Here is a 22,236-nt window from a genome sequence, read left to right as displayed (position 1 = left end):
GCTGAGCACCTTTCAGCGAGGATTTGGACCCAGACAGCACCTTCCAATTCACAGCAGAATTTAGGTGCTTTACCTACCAGACAGCTGCAATGAAAAATTTTCCCAAAGTAAAAGTCCAATTTATCTGGGGGCTCCTCTGACCCCTGCATCAAACCAAGCAAGGCACTTACTCGCATCGAGGTCCTGAATACTGAGGAGGGCACTTGCAGGAGTAGCCATAAACCCCGTCAATGCAAGTAGCTCCATTTAGGCATTGGTGCCGCACACAGTCATCAACGTTGATGTCGCACTTCTTCCCAATGAATCCCCGGAAGCATTCACACTGAAAATCTGCTACTGCATCAACACAGTCCCCATGAACACATGGGCTTGACTGGCAGTCATCAATGTTAGATTCACACAGCAGCCCCCCCCAGCCAGCACTGCAGGCACAGCTGAAGGAATTGAACAAGTCCTCACAGGTGCCAGCATTGAGGCAAGGGCTGGAAGCGCAAACATCAGCCCCAGTGCAGCCCAGCTGGATGGTCCTTCTGCTGGACTGCTGGAACTGTTCTGGCTGGGGGTAAAAGAGATGGGCAGTGAACGGCAGGTAGATCCCCCCTATCTTCACTTGTCCTAGGCAGCCAGTGAAATTTTCAGCTAGAACAATCAGTGCATTGTTCTTTAGGAAGTCCAAGTTCCCAGCGTTTCCCTGCAGAGTCATATTAACAGACCCATCCAAACGAACCAGCCATCTGGAAGAAAGCGCAGATGGCTCTTCCATAGACACAGAGATGGTGTGCCAGGCACCATCCGTGACGGACTTCTGACTCAGGAAGCTGACACCTTCGATGCTATTCCCACTCCTGATGTCAATAAGCAGGGAGGAGTTCTTAATGGCTATCTGGAGGAAATCCACTTCTTCCACAGCCCGAAGCAAAACGGCATCTTCATCCCTGGTTCTGAAATCTATGTGGAGGCTGCTCAGAGTTCTAGTCACTGATGTATTGGTGGTAAATTCAACAGCAGCATAACTATTAAATGTTGCATTAGCCAGACCTATAAATAAAGGGGTAGAGCATAAGGGATTTGAAAGACAGTAGGTGTCATGTTTGAGACAGACCAACAGCAAACTCCTGGCAGGTTCTCTCCCTTAAGAATCATGTAAGCTTAGTGTGAGTAGGATTACAGGCCTAGCTGCTGGCATCCTTAAAGCTCTTCCTGTTTACAGTTGCACCTCTAACAATAACATCCAGCTCTTGTGTAGCAATTTTTACTTGTCAGTCTCACAACACTGCACAAAAATAAAACTATTCCCCTTTTACTGCTAGAAAAACTAGAACATAAGTCAGGAAAGTAATACATCCAAACCTGCTGAGGCAGCCAGTGGCAGAGCTGGGAACACCCCAACACCCTGACTTCCAGGACACTTTCTAGCCACTAGGCAACACTCCCTCCACATCAGGGCACCATTAGCTAACTAGTTTTCTTCATTCTCCATGGTTCTGTCTTAGCAGAAAATTAAGGCACATTTGCAATACTTAATTGGGTCCTACTTGGTGAAATAATCTGAGACGCTAGAAATGGCCGAACTTTACAGAGAGCAGGATGGTCCTTGCGCTGCAATGGTAATAAACTAGGCAATCACTCCACAAAAGTGGATAAGTTCCTCCCTGATCAAGTCAAAGTAAGAGAAGAAAACACCTCTGAGTACCATCTTTGCTCTATCACAACCTGGTGGTAAGTCCATGGAGTGCATGCTGCCTGCAAGAGTGTGTACCTGGGCATCATTCCATTTCCTTTTTGCAGCATGTGTTTATATTTATTGCAACAGTACAAACTAGGAATACCGATTATAGACAGTGGACATGAGGGATTTTACCAACACATATGCAGGAAAACAGTACTTACACACATATCCTGCTAGAACATCTATACAGGTGGTAGCTTCAGGACATGGGTCACTTTCACACCAGACTCTCTCTTCACAAAATTTCCCAGTGAAATTTGCTAGACAGCTGCAATGGAAATCATTCCAAGTGACAATGCATCTGCCACCATTCTGACATGGTTCAGACTGAAAAACAAAATAGCAGAATTTAGGAGCAGCATAATTCATCTTTGGATCCAAGAGAATTTGGTAGAAGGAAATGTGACAACAAAGATTAGCATGAGCAGTGCTTGAATCAAGAAAGAAGGTTAATTAATATAGTGACTCAACAGCAGTGAAGGAAGCACAAGGGTCTCTGTACAAGAAATTCCTGAGACCCTACCTCTCCCCGTAAGCACTGCTGAACAGAAACTCCCCAGGCAGAGCACCATCAATTCGGAAAAGAACAAAGCACAGAAGCAAAGGTGAGAAACAGATGAAACAAGCTGCAATGCTCCTGAAAACCTCACAAAAGTTCTGTCACTAGAAGGACACACTTAATACCAGAGGCGTGACAATATAGCACCATAAGCAAGAAGGGCAAAATCAGAGAGTATGGCCTCCCCATCTTCATGTGTGGCATAAAGGAGAGACAGCGTCTGATATAAGGGCACCATGGAGACAGTTCCTTGAACTGGTGCTGCTGAAGCAACAAATTCCTGGGGGAACAGGTTGTTGTGCAATGGAAAAAAGATGAAGGTTGGTGCTGAAAAGGTTACTGGTTAGAGGGTGGAGTCTGGAAAGCATGTGGGCTTGGCAAAATGGAGGTTGGCAGCACAAGAGCAGGACTGCCCAAGTTCTATAAACTACAAAAACTACAGAGGAGCTAGAGGAAACTTCGTGCTTAAATTGTATGTAGTATATTGAGCAAAGTAGGAGCGTATGGGACAATGTGTCCTTCAATACTTAAAAAACTTCTCATCTTCCCAATACCAGCAACAGTCCAACTGTTCTGTAATCACAGAACCATAATAAACAACTGCAAACATGTAGAGACAAGCGAGAGACATCATACCTTGCAGGTGTTATCAGAGATGCAGCCATTCACAAGATTACCATTTTGAGTCCTATTGAGTTCCTGTGGCAGACTGTAGTTCTCAACCTGAAAAAACTGTATTTGGTGGCTGTTCAGTTGGATGTCTTGCAAACAGCCTTTAAAATAGCCTCCCCACAGATCAGCGCTGTCTGGGTTAGGATGTCCACCAATATATACTTCATAACCAGCTAAAAGAGGTCTTGCTATGAGCTGTCCTAGCTCCAAGTATGTGTCTGATCGGTGAACGCCCACAATTCCTCCTTGAAAAGACAAGGCTACCAAATGTCTTCTCCCATCAACTAAATTTTCTGGAAACGTCACAGTATCTGTAGATACCATCTCTATCTTCAGCTTGCCATTCTTCAAGTATATGGTGAGACAGGGGTCAGTTTCATTGCCGATTTGCAATAGCAAACCGTTAGGTTTCCGACTACGAATGAAAAAGGAGATGTTGAAGTTTGCACCAAGGCTATCAGAAAGGGAGAAAGAGGCAAAGCTGGTGGAGTTCTCCAGGCCAAATGTTGCTGCTGGGTGCTCTAGAACAGAAAAGAAATGCACATCAGATCGATGACAAGGGGAATGCAGCAGGCACAAGGATATTCTAAGCTGTAACTCCTTATGAGTAGGGCAAGACCCTTCTTCCCAACATTTTCAACATGCATCCGGGTAATTATGCTCTCTCCCCACACAGGTCTCTGAAATTAAGAGGTGAGTGAACGTGTCGTTGCTCTCTGTGGAGGCATGAATTCAAGCACCTAAGTAGCAGAGGGAAATACAGGTCTAGCAAAGTCCTTGCCACTTATCAGATTTACTCAAGGACTTTTAAGCTACAAAGTTGCTTTTAAAATTTGTAAATTTGGAAATAGCAGAACAACTTTGTCCTTGCCATGTTTAGGGCTCAGAAGTGAAACAAAAAACTGGAACAATGCTAATATATGCCTTGCAGGAACAAAAAAATGCAAATAGATATGATTTTAACTCAAAATTGTCAGAGCCTCCTTAACACTGTGTTTTATGTATAAAGCAATACATGCCTATTCATCCTCAACTCAGAAGCTCAAGATCAACTTTTCACAGTAAAACTACTTCCCCACCCTCCTGCATTCACATAGATCTGATACAAAGATGAAGTCAGAGCCTCTGGCTCAACAAGGAATAACATCTGCACCACAGAACTGACAATCATTCCTGCAAGAGCAAGTGACAGAAAAGGGATCAATGAGAATTTTATTTACAGAGGGTTTTGCTTTAGTTTTCTCACTGGTCAAGTAGAAAATACCACTTCCAGAGCTAGCATCAGTGCTTACCTAGTATCTTTGAAGCACCGACTGACAGAGGAGCTGGCAGATGTAAATCACGTGGCACTTACCGTATGAGCAAGCCGGGCCTCCATAAGGCCTTGAACAGTCGCACCTGAAGGTTGCCCAAAGGTCCACACACAGTCCTCCATGAAAGCAGGGCTGGGAGAGGCACCACTCTGTCCGGTCACAGCCCAGCTTCACTGGGGAGGACTCACCCACAGGCAGATCCATTGGGAGCACAGCTTCAGCATCTACCTGAAAGTCTTCCAGGCAGCCGACAAAGCCTTGCTGGCTCTGTGTGTTGTTGGCCATTGGATCCTCAGCACCTCCAACATACATGTTCAGGAAGGCATGCGGGATCAAAGCAGTGCCTTGTGGGAGAGGAGAGCTCTGCAGGCAGACACCTGCATCACAAGAGTCATGCCAGAGCTTTAGCTGCACAGTGCTGTGCAGAACAACTTCAACTTTATGCCACTGGCCATCATCAACTCTTAGCCCCTCCAGGGTCAGTGTGTACCCAGCATCCTCCCTCTTCAGTCCTGCATGCAGAATGCCATCAAAGAGCTCCAGGAACAAGTATTCAGCTTCATGGCCTCGGTAAAAAAGGATAGCGCTGGGCAAGGTGGTTCGGAACCGGAGGGACACGCTGGCAAGCTGGTCTCCTGCTACGTCCCTCCTGCTCTGATTGTTCACGGGCAGCTCAATGAGGAGATACCCTCTGGAAGCAAAGGAAAATGTTGTTGGTGTTGAGCATGTGGCATCATAGAAACCAGGCTGGCACTGGCACAGGTGGCCGTGGCTCTCAGCTTGGTAGGTTGGGATGCACAAGGCCTCATTTTGGCAGTCATGCGTCTGGCACCCAGTGAGCTTGACAGAGCAGTTCTTCCCTCCCCATATAATGCCATCCTGGCTAGGGACACAGTGGCAGGTATAGTCAGCAATGCCATCCTCACAGACAGCTCCATTCTTGCAGGGACCCTCCTCACACTCATTGATGTTAACAGCACATTCCACACCTGCGAAAGAGATTTAGAAACGGAATCTCACTGCAGGGGATTGCGACTCCCTTCCCCAGAGCAAGCCTGCCAGGCACAGACCGCCCTCCCCAGCACTGCTGCTCTCTAAGCCATTCTCTTCAGGAAACCACCAAAGGACCAAGAGCTGCCAGCAAGAAGTCCCACTCACTACAGAGCGACCTACCACTAACATAAGAGCAAGAAAAACATATTTCTGTGCTGTCTTCCCAGATGCTGCAAAGGAGGTGCTATTTATAGAGCTTTGGCCAGTCAGCCTACATCATCCAACAGACTACTGTCCTCTCCCAGACAACCTCAAACACCACAGGTAATCAACACGCAGAGGATATTAAAGGGACAAAACAGCACAGACAAGGATTTTATGTGTCTTTCATAATAGATGTGGTACATTGAAACTCAATTTAAGTCTACAGTTCTGACCACAGCATGTTCCGGGCACCATTGCTGCAGACAGCATTAAAATGGCAAGTTATTGGAAAGTCTCAGTTAAGAAAATTCAAATTCCCAGATGACCTCCAGTTGTAAAACACTCACAAAACTCAATTCATTACCAAACAACAAACAAAACGTGCTCCACGGGCATTTTGCTATACTTGCACTAAGCTGATCTCAGTTCTGTCCAGTCCTGCAGAAGTGAACTGGGTAAAAAGTACTGCATTGCAGCTCGTCTGTCTCCTTGAGGCACATGTATCCCAACAGGGCTCAAGTAAATTACAAGACATTACACTCAAATCTGGTTAATGAAAATCTGCTGTCATTTTCCTGAGCATCTCCAGACTGATAGAAGAGCCCTTCTGAACCAGTTCACTTTATCTAGCCCATAACATTGGTTTTCACTAATCTTCAGAGACAGTCACACAGATAAACCAAGCATGGATTATCCCAATCTAATAGCATTACACGCTGAATCTAGCTAGCAAGCACAACGAGGACAGCAGAAAGAAATAGAAGGAATTCACACACAAAGGAGGGGAATCAAAACACAAAAGACATTTGTAAAGAAAAGCCACTGGACAGAATGTGCATGTCAAAGAGATTAGAGAGTTGCCTGAGGGAAAGAGATGAGGGGAGATGGGGCTTTAGGAGCACTGGAGCTGGACTTGATGTGTGATAAAAAAAACTTAGCAAAGATACAGGCTTCTTGAATATATACATTGATGGTTTGTCCCCACTCATGCCCCAGCAACGCCTCACAGGCAGTCTTGCACAAATGTCTAGTACCCTGCTGTCTAACCAAATTGCTTTACTCTTTTCAGACCCAGTGTTTATTTGCTGTTACCAGTGCCATCTCTGCAGATAGGCGAAGACTCAGCACCAGCTTCCAGCTCCAAAATGTCGCTTTGTGTCAGTGTAGGGACATAACACGTATGGAGCTCTGAGAAGCACTGAAAAAGAAATGGAAGGCTCTGGTAATTCTGCACTTGCCAGCTATGCTAGAGTGGTTCTGTAGGCAACATTACCTCGGATTCCTCTAGGACATAGTTCTCTACTGATGTAAACTAGAAGAGAACTGCTCTGTGTACTGCCTGTGGAAAAGCACTGCATTTGGGCAATAATGTCTGCCTTGAAGAAGAGCTCAGCTGATGGACAGATTCAGAGTTGCTAATACTACCTCAGCACAGCCTTTTTTCTCCAGCTATTTATGCTGGGATTGCTCAGCACCCAGAACCTGGAGTGTGATCTTACCTGTAAAGGAAGCACCAAGGATAGAACTAAGATTTCAGCACAAAGCTATGGCCACACTTGAAGGAAATGTGTTGGAATAAATAGAATATAATGGCCATCTCTGGGCTTGGAGAATCTCAGTCTGGGAGTCGATAGGAAGACTTCAACTGGAATTAAGAAAAATCAGTAGAGCAGTGGGTTTTCCGAGTTATCAGTGGATTGGAGGGCTCTCAAAACTGTAAGAGGCAAGTTTGCAGTCAGATTTAAGGGGAGAGGCTGTTGAATGGCATCAGAAAGCTAGGTTTGGTATAGTCCCAAATCCTTGAGATGCTGCTCATTTCAGATCAGAGCTGTTGGTATTTACCAGGGCAATGAGAAGAAGATAGCATTGGTTTGGATAACAAAAGGCGAGATGCCGTGAATTTTTGCATTTCTGAGAAGGCTGGGAGGCAGGGTCGAGAGCCCCATCTTCCGGTATCACATTCCTAGCCTGACCACGTCTCCTCCGGCCAGTGTGCTCTCTCCATTGAGCAGCAGCAGGAACACCTGCTTAGGCTGTTTCCCAGCCTCCCAGCTGACACCTGTGGGGTGAGTGCTTCACACCAGGTGGCAAATTAGTCCCTACGGTGAGTGCACAACCCCAGGCTGGTAGCTAATTAAACACCAAGCTTTCCCATGGGATGCAGCTGGTTTGATTTCTTAGATTATTTGTTTGAAATGGGTGAAAAGAATAAGCTCGCACTTCGGGTCTTTACACACTGCTGTCTAACCTCACAGCTTACAAACAGGCAAAGGACACATTCAGCAGCAGAAAGAGAGGAAGGCAGCTCTTCCTGGAGGACCCAAAACCACACACATCATCTTTATCACTGTTTCTGCCAGCAAACAGCCAGCCTTCACAGGGCTAAAGCAGGAGAAGGAAGGGGCCGCTAAAATAACACCTAATGTATTCTTGCCCTCCTAGAAGCCAGTGCAGTGCCAGATTTGAATTTGGGGCAGTTTTAAAAACAAACATAACAGAGGAGACTGTACAAGAGTTCTAAAAATCTGGCTAACAACAGTTTTTTCCTGGAAGCCAATCTGACCCCTTGCTGAACAGTTAACTGGTGCTACATCACTAACTCCTTCTATGCCTTACAGTGACCATAGCCTCCATCAGCCAGCTGTCTTGCCCTCTCTCCTCCTCCATTAACGCCGATGATTTTTGTCAACTGTGTTTGAATATCTCCAGTTTGTCAAGTTCTTCAGTTACACCAAAACAAGGCAGAAGGAGGTTTCTGTTGCATATTGCTTCCTAGATGCTAATTTCAGTGCAGCAGAAGGGTCTGTTGGCTGCAGATGACACTGTAAATGAAGAAGGGGATGCCAGCAAAATAAAGGAACTTTTCCCTACTTCAGAAAAAAATAAGATTTTTGCCGTAGGCTGTTACAGTATCCAGAAGTACAGATCATTTCCTGGATATCCATTATTCCAGTCTTCTCCAAGACATGGACAGATGTGTCTTTGCAAACCCACTGTAAAGTGGATATTAAGAAGTAGTTAGAAACTAATTTGTTTCTCTAAGAGAAGCTTAGGCATTCCTTTTCAGGTACACTTAAAAAAATAAATAAAAGGAGGGGACAACTCCATTTGACAAAAACAGGCCACTCTTACGTAGTCTTCCCTGTTCCCTCTAAATTTCTTAGCTCAAGTGTTTACTATTATTTGAACTACCAATAGTAAAAGCAATGTTGCCAATCTGATTCACTACATCATTAGGAGACTTTAAAATGTTTAATGAGTTTCTCATCTAGTTAAAGACTAACAAACACAAACCAGTGGAACTTGTTATCTGAAAATGAGACAAGTGTTATTTAAAAGGCTGCTATCTGGAGACAAGTATTCAAACATTCCAGTTAATGTAGCAGTGTTTAAGCAAACAGTCCCAAGCTAACAACCCACAGGGGTTGGGTCAGAAACAGACACTCAGAAGTCACTGAGCTTTAACAGCCTGTGGTGTTTTAAAATACAAATCTATTCACTAGATTTTTAAAGTGTTACCGATGTGGTGAGAACAGTCTTGTTTCAAAGATGCAAGTGTTACTAAAATCCATACAGCTCGCCATTCCCTGAATGAAGGTAACAATTTACTGACTGCTGTTAATAAGCAAAGATTCATGTATACAGGTGTTAAGAATCATATACTTCAACAAATACATAATATGTTAAAAGAATAAGCACACATATAGAGAGATATTCTAATTTAGCTGTCATATACCAAAAAAACTTGACAGACGAGGTCTATTCATGGTCCCAATCTCGAAACATGCGAGTTCAGTGGGACTTCCCAGCCAACACTGGCTTGCCCTCTCCTGTAAGACAGCTGAATTCCTAGCAACCTTTCCCTGGTGCATCCTAATTAGGGCTGGCATTATTATTATCAAAAGGAAAAAGGAGGGGAGGGAGAGAGGGGGGAGAGAGAGAATTAGCCACAACAAAGGGACCCCGACACAATTATATTTGCACAATTACTGCCATTTCCATGGCAACACACTTCTTTGACCTCTCTCCCACCGTGCACTACTACTCAAGGAGACAGTGGGGGAGGAGATGGAGAAGTGCATAGGCCAGCAAAGGGTTTGTCCTCCAAGTTAAAACAAAAACTACTTCTCAATAAAGGAGTTTTAAATCATTAAAGGAAAAAGGAAAATTGCAAAAACATCTGTAAAAAGCAAAACTAACGTTTCACAGAACTAACAGGGAGACATCTGTGTGTTTACACAGTACACCTGAGTACAAAACAAGGACCCATGCCTCAGAACACCCCGGATTTGATTACTGCACAGACCAAGGCAGAATTGTAGCAAAGATGCACACGGAGCATGCTGACAGCTCCGCATTCATCTTGCAGCAACAAGGAAATTCCTTGCCCTAAAGTTTCCAAAACAAAACTTTAGGTCTCTTCAAAATAAAAACATTCTTCCTTTCTAGTCAATTCTTGTTCCTTCTCATGCCTCCAGCTACCACTAATCACACAACCAGCTTCCTGCCCTGGGCGGGCACACAAACATTCAGGACACATTGCAATTACCGAATAGATCTCATTACCTGCTAGCAGAAAAATTCCCTTCAGGATCACGCCAATCAGCACAGATTTCATGGCCGACTCCTTATGGACATTTGTGACAGTAAAGGGAAAAAAAATGGGGGTGAATGGGGGGGGAGGAATGACAGAAAAGGCTGGACTGAAACGGCAGAATGTGTGTAAGCGCTCCCTGATGCCAGTCAGACAAAAAGGGATTGGAGATGAAACTAGCCAATATAGAAGAGACCTGCGCTGTAGTGAGATCTAATCCAGCCCTGCTCTAAACCTCCCCAGCTGGCCTCTGTCAGTGCTGACATGAAGAATGCGTACTCACAGTGTATTCTCACTCAGTGCATTACAGTAATACCCTGCAGTATCCACAGCATTAGCTCCAACAGTAAAAAGTTGAGAAACAATCTCTTGCCCTTGCCACCTCCCTGATGAATCTGCCAAATTCCATGAATAAGGCCAAAATTTGGATTTTTTGTTTTACAGGCTAAGTCAAAAACCTGCATTTCCACCAGTGTGTAATATCCAAACCATACAAATAAGGAGAGTTCCAAATGCAGAGTGCAACCTGGACCCTGCTATACATTCAATACTGACTTAATCAAGGACCAGCACTTCACGTGGTTTCCTTCTTCTGTGTGCCCTATTCTGTGCATTTGTGAGTGTGAGCATTTCCACTCCACAATATTCACGAAGAAAAGTCTCAAGTTTTAACTACTGTGATCTGTTTCTCTGAAGTCAAACTGAATGGAAGGAAATTCCCTGCATTATGCTGACTGTACTGGTTGAAACATGGGACTGCAGAATCAAAACTCTCTCTTTCCTCATTAGTAACCTTATAAAATTAGCTGTTGCAATCTCTTTTTCCTCTGTGGTGCTGGGTTGGGTTGTTTGTTTTTTGTTTTGTTTTGTTTTAAAAGTGGTTACTTTCATATTGTAAAGTTCCTGGATGCAGAATTGTACTTTCGTGTTGTAAGGAACCCAGTGAAGGTTCTTATTTCTGTGAAGAAATGTTATCTGGGAGCTTTTCCCCAAACCTGCAGTCTCTGTTAGTATCAATGTCATGTCCAAGCAAACAAAAACTCCCACATGCCAGAGTCTGGAATCTGCATTAACAGTATCACTTTAAGATATTAAAAGAAAGCATTCCAACAACTCTTGTAGCTATTTTACTTTCTTCATTTCACTCAATCCAAACATGCCAGTTGATTTTACAGATATTTTAAGTGGGAGGGATATGGTGTTTGTTTGGAGTCAAAACTGCTCAGATAGTTGAGTCCTATGCATGCATAGACCTATCCTAGCACAGATTTTAAATACTGTCTATATTAGCTAGTACAACCCTTCTGTTACTGTTCAAGAGAAAACAAACGGGTAGCTTGTGCCCATTCAACCGCCTACTGCAACAATAAAGTATAACAACTATGAAGACTGGAAAACTTTAAATCCCTTTAAAAACATCCATGTTTTGATTTATACACACACACATATATGTTTACATACAAACACACAGAGTCTATCTGTATGCTGCTGATCGGAAATACATTGTACCCAAATCCATGTAGCATAAGTCAGCATAGATTCTGATGCTCTACTAGTCATTACATCTTTTCAAATTCATTACATGAAATATTGCTAATTAGAAACTGTGATTGCTTCTTTTCCCAGGATCAGTTTAAGGATATATACAGAGTAGGATTCTCTTAGAGAGACAGAATGAGAATGAAAAAATACACAGTCATGACAATTCTAAATAGTACATATATATGATACGCAAGATAAAATACTTAAATAAGACCTCTTGTAAGCCAAAATGGTGGATCACTGAACATCTGTCTCAAACTATACACCACTGAGGAGTAACTGCTTAGGTTCTTTGAAGCTGGAGGATTCTAAAGAAATTAAAAGGATCAGATGATTCATTTTCTAGAGGTTTTAATTCCCCATTCTTACACACTGGCAATCATGCAAGTTACAACATTCAGTCATGGGGTTTAAATGCAGAGAGTTATTTTGTTCCTAATCGTTTGTAAAACTTCTTGGAGGAGGTCAAGATAAAAAAAATACTAAATATGTCAGAGGGTTCTTAGCAGGAAAATGTCACAAAATGGAGAGTGAACTTTGGATAAAAATTTCCAAATTTCACACATGTTCTTTAGATAGAGATTAGCAACTTCCTCACTGTGTTGGTAAATGAGTCCCAGAAACATAGGAATTTCTTTCCAGGCTTCAGAGACACCCATCCTAGTCTCAAGAGCTAGCCTTCCCGGGGGAAAAGAAGGACGGGGGAAAAGAAGGACGGGGGAAAAGAAGGACGGGGGAAAAGAAGGACGGGGGAAAAGAAGGACGGGGGAAAAGGGAACTTTGTTCTGCCTGAAGTATACATGGCAGTTCACATACTGCAAGCGGTGGCCTCCTGGCAAGCAAATCCATTATCACTGAAAATAATAAACATTGCTGATAAGCATTTTATGTGAAAATCAACACACTGAATCTAGTCTAATATCTGACATCTTGAAGTCATCTCTCCTGGTAGACACCATTAGAAGACAGCCATCTCACCATACCTACGCACAGGAGAATTCTTCTGTCTCTCTGGGACACTGCTCTGCCCAAGTACTTGCCTGGCTTGATTCTAAAGATGACATTAAGCTGGGCTTCACCCATTTTGTTTAGTAAGGAAGTCAAATTTAATTCATCAGAGTTGCTCCACCACTAATAATCCCCTCAAAAGTCTTTAACCATGGTGAACTAGCATATCTCAGGCTGTCCATAGTCAGAAAATCTATGCAAAGAGCTAGTTCAAAACAGAATGTGCAGTCACAAGCATCACAATCTCAGAAGACACTTTTTGATCAAAACTCACCTGACACCTAGACACAAGCAGGATCTAGACTGAAGAGTACACTTGCAACATTCTGGTCGGACAACAGGGAAGTCAAAAGGTCTGATTAACCATGGAACTATGGTCCAGAAGGGAGATGCAGTGTGGAATGGAAGGGAAGCAGGGGGGTCTCACGAAGTGTCCCCTAGCTCCCTTCAGCTATATTTACCAAAAGAGATTCTGTTGAAGGGGTAACAGTCCTCTAATCTCTTTACTATCTTAACCTTTTAGCTGCCCTTTCTGTAGAGGCTACATCTCTAAAGCAAATCTGACATCAAGAAACACCTGCACAAAAAAAAATTAAATCTATCTAAAGGTGGTTAGAAGGAAGAAGCATCTCCCATTTATTTCATGACCCACGACCCAGGAATTCAAGCCTATTTGATCTGGGCTAGCACTCCTAAGAGTAACCATTTATAGCTAACTACACAGAAGGTATCCTACTTCCTTAAGAACAACTGACAGACATTATGGCTGAACAAAGTAAAATGGTAAATAAGCACTCCAATTATATTAAAACACATTCACAATCACAATCCCTCCCGAATTTACCACCACATCACCTTCTGATTCTCCTGAAAGTAGAAGCATTCCTGAGCCATGTGCAAAAAAGCTCAGAATTTTACCATGATCACAAGGTGCCACTGCCAAGGGATGTCTGCAATGAAAGGATGATGCTCTTCCACTCTCATTCAGGCTGTCCAATGCCACAGCACTGTGTTTTAGGACACTGCCTCTCTAAAGGCAACTTTAGCAGGAGTTGAAATATGAGTGGGAACACTCAGGCCATTTAAAAGTTTTTAAAAAATGAATGAGCCAAATTCCACTTAAGTGATTACAGTCTTGCAGGTTAAAAATTGATTCCCATTCCAAATGGAGGTACCTGTCTTTTATGTGATGGGTTGAAACTATTCCTATGAATAAAGAATTAATTTTCATTTTTTTTTCCCCTAAAAGACAGACTTTTCCTACTAAGCTTTTTCTTTTGACCACAGTTTACATCATTTCCAAGACCATGCAAGATTCATTCTCCTTCTCACTTCATTTAGTACCCATGCAATCTTTTGATTCATACTTCTTACATCCTCTTAGGGTACATCCTCTACTAAAGCACAAACTAATGCACTGACCAGACTCTTCAGGACCTATTACGTAGTTCTCTCAGGAATGAGGCACCGCTTTTGCAACAACTACATTTCAGAGAGAGCTGGCTCATCTCCTTGCCTACTGCTGTAGCCTGAGACAGCACTGAGGCAGTTAATTTGCAAAGAAAGAATTTCTCTTGACTCTCATTGTTATCCCAACACTCCCCAAATTCCTCAGACTGAAGAAAAAAAAAAAAAAAAAATACAGAAAGAACCCCCTGCCGCCCCAAGAAAGCATTCTTCATCAGAGTAGCAAGTTCACTTTAATCAGCGGAGGCAGCTTAAACCCAAGTTCATGGCAGATCTAAGCTGCCACAGAAATGTGTTTTGAACAGAAACATTATGGGAAGCTTCACAAAGTTGTTCTGTGATCCTAATATGAAGTAATAAGCTGTTTACCCAGCATGACTGTACTGGGATTAATTGACAAAGGAGGGGAGATTAATTGCTATTATTTCCCTGTCAGCTTCACTCCTCCACATGCACTCACTGATCTCAGACTGCTCCCAGCCTTTCACTGCATTAATGTGTCAGAACTACCTCAGCTGAGACAAAGTCCTTTACCAAAAGCAATATCCAGAAGAGCAACCTGCTTCTAATCCCCTTCAAGTACTAATGAACCCAAATTTGATGCAACAGAATGAACTCTAGCACTCCTTTGCCCATCATCCTGTGTTTCTGTCAGCTTTTCTGCCCATGAGCACACTAAGAATTGGAAAGGATTAAACAGATCTGCAGTTTGGCAAAGCACAATGAAATTCTGAACTCTGCGAGGGTGCTGGGGCACTGAAGGAGGAAAAGGGAACAGGGCACATATATGCGTGGGAATTCTGACAAGTAGGATAAACTTTAAACCATCTCTTTGGACAAGATCTCAGTTCATGAGTACAGCATCGTAACTACCCAAGAAATAGCAATAGTTTAGATAAAAGCCTATTTTCAAAGACCTCACCTACAAAAGCAAATTTTTCTTGGCCTAGCCTAAATTAGGAATCCAAAGCAAATGAGGTAGGCCAGAAAACCCCACAAAGAATTCAGCCCAGTTACAGAAGGTGTTAACTAGGAGTTGACTTGAGATTCTGGGAGTGAAAGTACCCGCGTAATGAGTCTTCCCAGGAAAGAGCTGGACAGAGTTACACCAACATAGCTCAACCACTATGATCACAGAGAGAAAACAGAAAACTTTCCCATGCAGTAAAGGCCTAAGACACGTCTCTGGAATGCTGCTACCTGCTGTTGCAGGGAGTTAAAGGTACAAGGTTTTCTTCTGGCTTCAAGTTTTTCTTTTTCCCACGAGATGGCAGCCTAGTAGCACTGTGGAAAGGTTACATCCACCTTAAAAATACATAAATACAAGATTGTGCTGGGGACCACCTTTCCTATAAACTACTTTTTGGTGTTAAATTGCTCAAAACAGAGAGTACACATGGAATTTAAAGATGCAGAAGACTGAGAATGAATATTTTAAACTACGATGAGGTTTAGTATCAGTTAGCAGTGTACCTTCCCAACAGAGTCGATGTGCAATATTCACCATCCCCTAGTTTCTCAGCTAGAAAACCAAGACCCATTAGGGTCAGGCAGGGCATTTGTGTAAGAATCCAAACTCCCCATTCCCTTGTAAACAGAGAAGACTTCATTTGCTCACATCACAAAGACCTTTTGACCTCCTAACATAGCAGATTACTGCCTTCAGCCAAAATTGCTGGCTCTTATCAACCAGGGGTGTTAGGGAATGGAGATGTTTTACAGATGTTTTATGTGCTGGTGTTCCAATCTGCTATAGTTAGTAGCCTGTGACAACTAGAATGTTAAGCACCCCTTTTTTTATTTGAAGGCTGGTTTTGTTCACCTTCATAGTATGTGTATAAAAGAAACCCCACAGTTCTCCCAGTGAACTTTCACTCCAGGATACGGATCCCCTAGATATTCTGATCTTAGACTCTTCTACATAGCTGGTCCTAGGTCTTAAAATTCAGTTCATAGCCTATGAACTTCCTTGACCAAAATCACATAGCTTTCCCATGGCATTTGAGTCCTGAAATGCAGACATCCCACTACTGCACTCCCCACAGTCCTCCTCAGCAGCCTGGGCTACCCAGTGCTGGAATCCAGTCCTGCAGCCAGGCAGTAATGCAGCAGCTCAGCATTTGTTAAGCAGAAGGACCCAATTCCAGCCACCCCCCTTCACCAACATTACCTGAATAACCTGGTAGGCAATGACAAAGGAAGCCATTAATAAGGTCCACGCAGAGCCCTCCATTCTGACACGGCTGGGACTCGCACTCATCAATGTTAGTAAAGCAGGTCTCCCCTTTAAAGTGAAAACACAAACAACCACCTTAAGTGCACACGTGCATAAGCGAAGTTAAGAATCTGAATGACAATTGCATTCATAATTTTTTGCACTTCTGTTATCTAAAAATGCAAAAGGATTTCTTAAACAATAGCATGTCTCTCCAGACACTCTGACAAATAGATACTATCACCAAAACAATTAGGGAAAATGAAGTACGGAAAGGTCAAATGATTTTCCAGTGTCATGAAAGGCAGCAGTGGCAGGATCACAACTTCTGAACCATTCCCATCTGTGCAATAGTGGACCAAACACTCATTTTTCTCTCAGAAAAAAAAGTATTACTGTTTAGCCCCTCCTACCAGGGAATTTCCCCAGTTGTTAAATCCAGCCTTTTATACATATCTATAAACCAGGGGAAGAGTGGTATTTCAGCTGAACATCCGCAGAGCTTCTAGCTCCAAGAGCAAGATACCAAGAACCCACTCTTCTCCTACCCACTCTGATTATACAGTTGCTGTCATGAGAATAATCTCATCAAGGAAACACCTAGAATAGTTATCTGAGACTCCAGGGAATTAGTTTCCTTTGATGAGGAGTTTCACAGATATCCTGTAGGGATGAATTCTGCCATATGAATGAGAGACTGACAAAGAGAAACCACCTTGGCATCTGCATAGCCAGAGGGCATTCATCAAAGCACTTGGAAAGTGCCTGGGCTGTTGCCTCAGCCTTGAGACAGGCTTGCTGGACAGAGAATGACATTCAGACAGCTGTCTGCAATATATTCATACAGTATGTGAACATACAGAAGCATGTTCCTGATGCATCAGGCGGCAGCCCCCTCTGAAGTACCAGCCTCCTCTGACGTACCAGTGGTTAAGTGATTTTTGTTGCACAGATAACATTGCTCCATTCCTATCTACTCAAACCACGCACCATCTATGAGGTGCAGACAGGATGAACATTTACCACATAGCTTACCTGCAAAGCCTGGCTGGCACCAACAGAGGAAACCAGCTGCTTGGCTATAGCTGAAATTACTGGGGAAGTCAGGTCGTGTTCCATAATAGGCTTGGTTGGATCGCTCAAAGCATACACCTCTGTTGTGACAGGGTTCTGTCGCACACTCATCCACATCCTCTTCACAGTGCTGCCCTGTGTAACCTGCCAGGAGACATCAGTGTCAACACCATGTACAACTTCACTAGAACTAGTCTGCCAAATATTGTGGCTGCCCTGAAAGTGAGAATAAGACCCAGAAGACACTGCAGCTCATCTAGTAGGGAGTCCCAGGGTCCTTCACTTTCTCCACTATGTCAAACGCAGGAGCCAATTAATCGATTTGCAGGAAAGCATTACCTCATGATGAAAAAACCACATGATGCAAAAAGGCAGAAAAGAGAAAGACAGTTTTATGGTTGAGAATCGGGACGCATTTCCCAGCAATGAGGTCAACTGGATCTTGAGATGGCCTGTAAAGGGCAGCAGTGGCAGCCTCACTGTTTCAGACAATGAAAAAAATCACACTGGACCATGCTGTATGATTATTAATTCTTTACTACTTCAACACAGCAGTTTAGCACATGATCTCCATTGCAGTGTGCCTACATGCCAGCATAGCAAAATAGATTTCTAACCTACCTGGCCAGCAGGCACAGCTGTAGTTTTTGATTCCCTCCACGCATGTGGCACTGTTCAGACAGGGTTCAGAGGCACACTCCAGGATATCCAACTCACAGTGGTCCCCCTCAAAGCCTGTGTCACTGCAGTCACAACGGTAGCTGTGGGGCAGCAAAACAGAGCAATGCATAAGCTTTTAATTTGACTGCAAAGCCCAGTATGAGGAAAGAGCAAATGGAGCTAAGCTGTCAGTCCTCATACCCACTTGTGGGGCAGAGGAAAAAGACAGTTCCATCTGCACAGACAGGCCACACTAAAGACAGAGGAGACAACCCTCAGCAGCCTTTGAGTTCACACCTTACCTTCAAAAAGGTAAATTCAGACATACAGGTCTGTTCTCAGCAGTTGTGTTTGCTGTTCATGCTCTGCAAATCACTTCCCTTTGTATCTGATATGTCAGCTGGAAGCAATAACGGGAATCTTTTCCTACCTTCCTTTATGCATCCTAGGACTTCTACTGGGAGGGGTCTTCTCACTTATTGCCATGAATCACTCTCAGTTACTGCCACTGGGACCACCGGGATGTACATTTAAACTAAATCCAACTCCCCTCACAGATTTCCAGTCTAATTTTCACAAGTTACACTAAATAGACCTTTAGGTCAGTGCTGGTATCTAATTGACCAAACAACACTGATTTCTTACCTGTTAATGAGGTCATGACATGTCCCATTGTGCTGGCATGGTTGGCTCACACATTCATTAATATCCACCTCACAGTGGATTCCTTGGTAACCTGGTGCACAGGTGCAGGTGTAGAACCCAACATGATCATTACACAAGGCCCCATTCTGGCAAGGGTCTGAATCACATTCATCTATTTCAGCATCACAGTTCATACCTTTGTTACAAAACAGAGACATATCTGTGTTATAAATCCAGAAAAGTGTATCTGTACTGCCTGGACTTCTGAGCTGGAATCACAAAAGCCATGTTATCAACCCAAACTGGCTAGCATAGTGACGTGTTCTAATTTTGCCATAAGAATATCGGGAGCTTGTGAACGGCATGTGATTCTTACAAATTAGGACCTTTAATTTTTTTTTTTTTCAAACAAAATTATTTTGTCTAAACTTTTGGATTTTAGTCTTCTATCAAAATTAGAAATAGTTTCCAGTATTTGCAAAGCTTTAGTCTCTTTCATTCAGGTTTGCTGAAGCAGCCAATCAGTCAGCACTTCACAAATAACATCCATTTTCTGAGTAAGCCATAAAATCTTGATCTTACACACAGTTCTTAAAAAATCTGATGATAGCTGTTTTGGTTTGGGATCCTTTGAGGGCAGGGAGGACAGGGATGGGAAGAGAAGAATCACACTGCTAGTCAGTGTTATTTAAACTTTTATACACGATATAGCTCTTACAGTTTTAGTTAGACATGGTACTCTTCGCTTGTGTTGCGTTGCTATTAATCAGATCCAGTGTTCTACATCAGAGGCAGTTGCATTTTGGGTATGGGAAAAGTGATCTCTACCTGCTTCTCCAAAACATTGTTCCATTTGTTTAAATAATATTTGTAACTTGCTTTGAGATACCTAGAAAAAAAGCATTAAAGCAGTGCAAAATGCTAATTACAGTGATACTAGGTATTAGTAAGTCATTTTATCATGAAATGCTATTAAAAGTTAGGTGTTAGCTCCAATACTACTAGTCAAGAATAACAGCAAGTCACGCATTTTTGGTCCAAAGTCTCAACTTTCCCTGACAGAATAAGGCCTCCTGCGTGACTTCTATGCAACTATCTTGTCATACTATATTCCACCTCTTTGAGTTGTCCATGGCCTGGCATCACCTCCAAACTTTAGTCATTACAGTGGCACCTGCCAATCCATCTAATCTCCCTTTCTTGGCAAAGGCTCACCACATAGTGGACATGACCATCCTAATCCTGATGGAATGTGGGCCCCCTAATCTGCTGGTTCAAACCCGTCAATACCCACGCAAAATCTCCTTCACCCAAATTCCAGCTGCAAGCACCAGGAAACAACCTGGCCTTGCTAGCCAATGGTGCTAGAACCTCTGGAAGAAGCACTAGATCATAAGGCAAAACCTCATATTTGACATCAGAATAACCTGGAGCACAACAAGATCCTCCAGCTGCCTGTGTCATTTTATCACTTCCTTGGCACGGGAATCCCACAATCCTGAATTGAGGATTCAGCATAAAGATAAAAAAGAAACTGATTTGCAAAGACAATTATGCTTGATACTCAAAATCAGCAGTAATCTTAAGGCCTGCACAGAAATTCTGGGGTTCTTCTTCTTCATCTCTGTTCATTTTTATCAGAGAGTGAGTCAGCATCAAGGACTGCATTCCTGATGTTGTAACTTCTCCTCATTCCACTGGTAATCAGCAGCATTCCTTCGCAGCAAACTAACTCTTTAAACACTTCAGTCTGTGACAACAACGAACACTGAGAAAGTTCATGTGCTAGGTGGTACCAGGCAGACGTGGACACAGTACAATTGCATTCCACTCTGATAAGCAGGGCTGGAGAAAGGAGAAACCCCCACTGCCTCCCTCACAAATAACTCACAGGTGTAGATTACTCTCTGAGTCATCATTAGCACAGATGCACAAAAAAAAGAGATACTTAAGTCACATGCCAAAAGACATTCACCAGGCATGAAAGAATTGGAGAAGATATCTCCAACTAAAAGCCACTTTATTCCAGAAAGACTACTTCCCTCAGAAACCCTGCAGAACAGGACAAAGAACTGCAAGCCAGATAGGCAGAGATAAGGTATACCTGGAAATACTATGTATACATATTTCCTGATAATAAATCTCTTTTCTTGTATATCTCCCTTAATTTCATACTGAGAGCTAATCACATCTACTTTGTATCTAGTACTCAAGTCTCAGACAGTCCACCAACTTCCACTCTTAGATCCATGTCTCTCAATATCCACACCATCCATGGGAATCAAAGCCTCAACAAGAAGCCCTACACCATTATTGACACACAGTACCAAACACTCCAGAAATATCAGTCCTGCAACAGAGATTTAGTCTCATAGCTGTAAAACAACAGCTTCTCAGAACAGCTACTAACACTACAAGACACATCGGCAGCAGGCAAACTGTGGAACTACATGAACAGTGAGACATAACCCAACCACCCGGCTAGTACATGAGCATGAAAGGTACCTGTGTAGCCGGGGACGCACTTGCACAAATAGTGATCCATCTCATTCAGGCAGGTGCCATTGTTTTTACAGGGCCGGGATGCACACTCGTTGATGTCTATTTCACAGTTGTATCCTTGGAACCCAGGCACACAGAAACAGCTATACTCATTCACCCTGTCTCGGCAGATGGCTCCGTTCTGGCAGGGGCTGGAGGCGCACTCATCAATGTTGTCTCTGCAGTTGGCCCCGGTGAAGCCAGGCTGGCAGATGCAGGTATACTCCCCAGGACCCTCGACACATGTCCCGTTATTTAGGCAGGGGTGGCTAGAGCACAAAGAGCTTTCTGTTTGGCAGCCTTCTCCATTCAGTTCTGTTTGGCATTCACAGGTGTATCCATTTACACTATCTACACATTCAAAATGAGGATCTTTACAAGGGTTGCTCTCACACTCATTAATATTAATGTTACAATCAATACCTGTAAAGCCAGGCATACAGATGCATTCATATTGCAGGAGTCCTGGAGTCCTGTTGCAAATCCTACGGGCAGGACACTCATGTTTAATGCATGCGTCATAGAGGAGTTCACAGTTTATACCCATATAGGCTACAGGCTCCACAGGGCAGGTGCACTGGTAACCCCCTTCCAAATCCTTACAGCTGCCACCATTTTCACATGGGGATGAGGAACAGCTGCTACCATTTTCAGAGTACGAAGTTCCTGTTGAGAAAAGAGACTTTTTGTTAGTCAGTATTCATAGCCCTAAAGAAGAAAGTTCTTCTGCCAGTCACCACATACAACTCAGAGGTTGCCCACCTCAATTCCACACTGCAAGGGGCTGTTCTAGCTGTTAGCTGAGAAGGACACTGGAGAACCAAACATTTACAATAAAGAAGACAACACAATATGCCTTCATATGATGGCAATCAGGAATTTCTTGCTAACTCAGGTGACTAGTTTTAGGAGGCGCTCACAAACCAACTATTTTACCTGTGCTTATTCATCCCTGAGTCACTTTGAGAGCAGTGAAACATATCACCTTAAATCCATTCACAAGATGAACTTTGTGTAATA

At 43.2% G+C, this 22,236-nt stretch overlaps 1 protein-coding gene across 10 annotated transcripts in view; it reads right to left on the bottom strand.

Annotated features, from left to right (window-relative positions):
• The window catches only part of CRB2 (crumbs cell polarity complex component 2), a 75,945-nt gene that overhangs the window by 9,736 nt on the left and 43,973 nt on the right, over positions 1-22,236 (bottom strand). For 8 of the 10 annotated variants that reach the window (XM_069771302.1, XM_069771298.1, XM_069771300.1 and 5 more), the window contains 9 exons: positions 21,181-21,882; positions 18,676-18,871; positions 17,992-18,131; positions 17,332-17,514; positions 16,252-16,365; positions 4,315-5,262; positions 2,925-3,481; positions 1,891-2,056; positions 171-1,038 (listed from right to left, as the gene is read on the bottom strand). In XM_069771302.1, the coding sequence (XP_069627403.1) occupies positions 171-1,038; positions 1,891-2,056; positions 2,925-3,481; positions 4,315-5,262; positions 16,252-16,365; positions 17,332-17,514; positions 17,992-18,131; positions 18,676-18,871; positions 21,181-21,882 (3,874 nt within the window). Of the gene's footprint in view, positions 1-170; positions 1,039-1,890; positions 2,057-2,924; positions 3,482-4,314; positions 5,263-16,251; positions 16,366-17,331; positions 17,515-17,991; positions 18,132-18,675; positions 18,872-19,393; positions 19,565-21,180; positions 21,883-22,236 lie in introns of those variants that run through there. The other 2 variants (XM_069771308.1, XM_069771307.1) reach the window with 2 other exon arrangements.

Source organism: Haliaeetus albicilla, chromosome 26, assembly GCF_947461875.1.
Source record: "Haliaeetus albicilla chromosome 26, bHalAlb1.1, whole genome shotgun sequence".
Taxonomy (NCBI): Eukaryota; Metazoa; Chordata; class Aves; order Accipitriformes; family Accipitridae; genus Haliaeetus; species Haliaeetus albicilla.
This window is presented reverse-complemented; position numbering and strand designations above follow the sequence as displayed.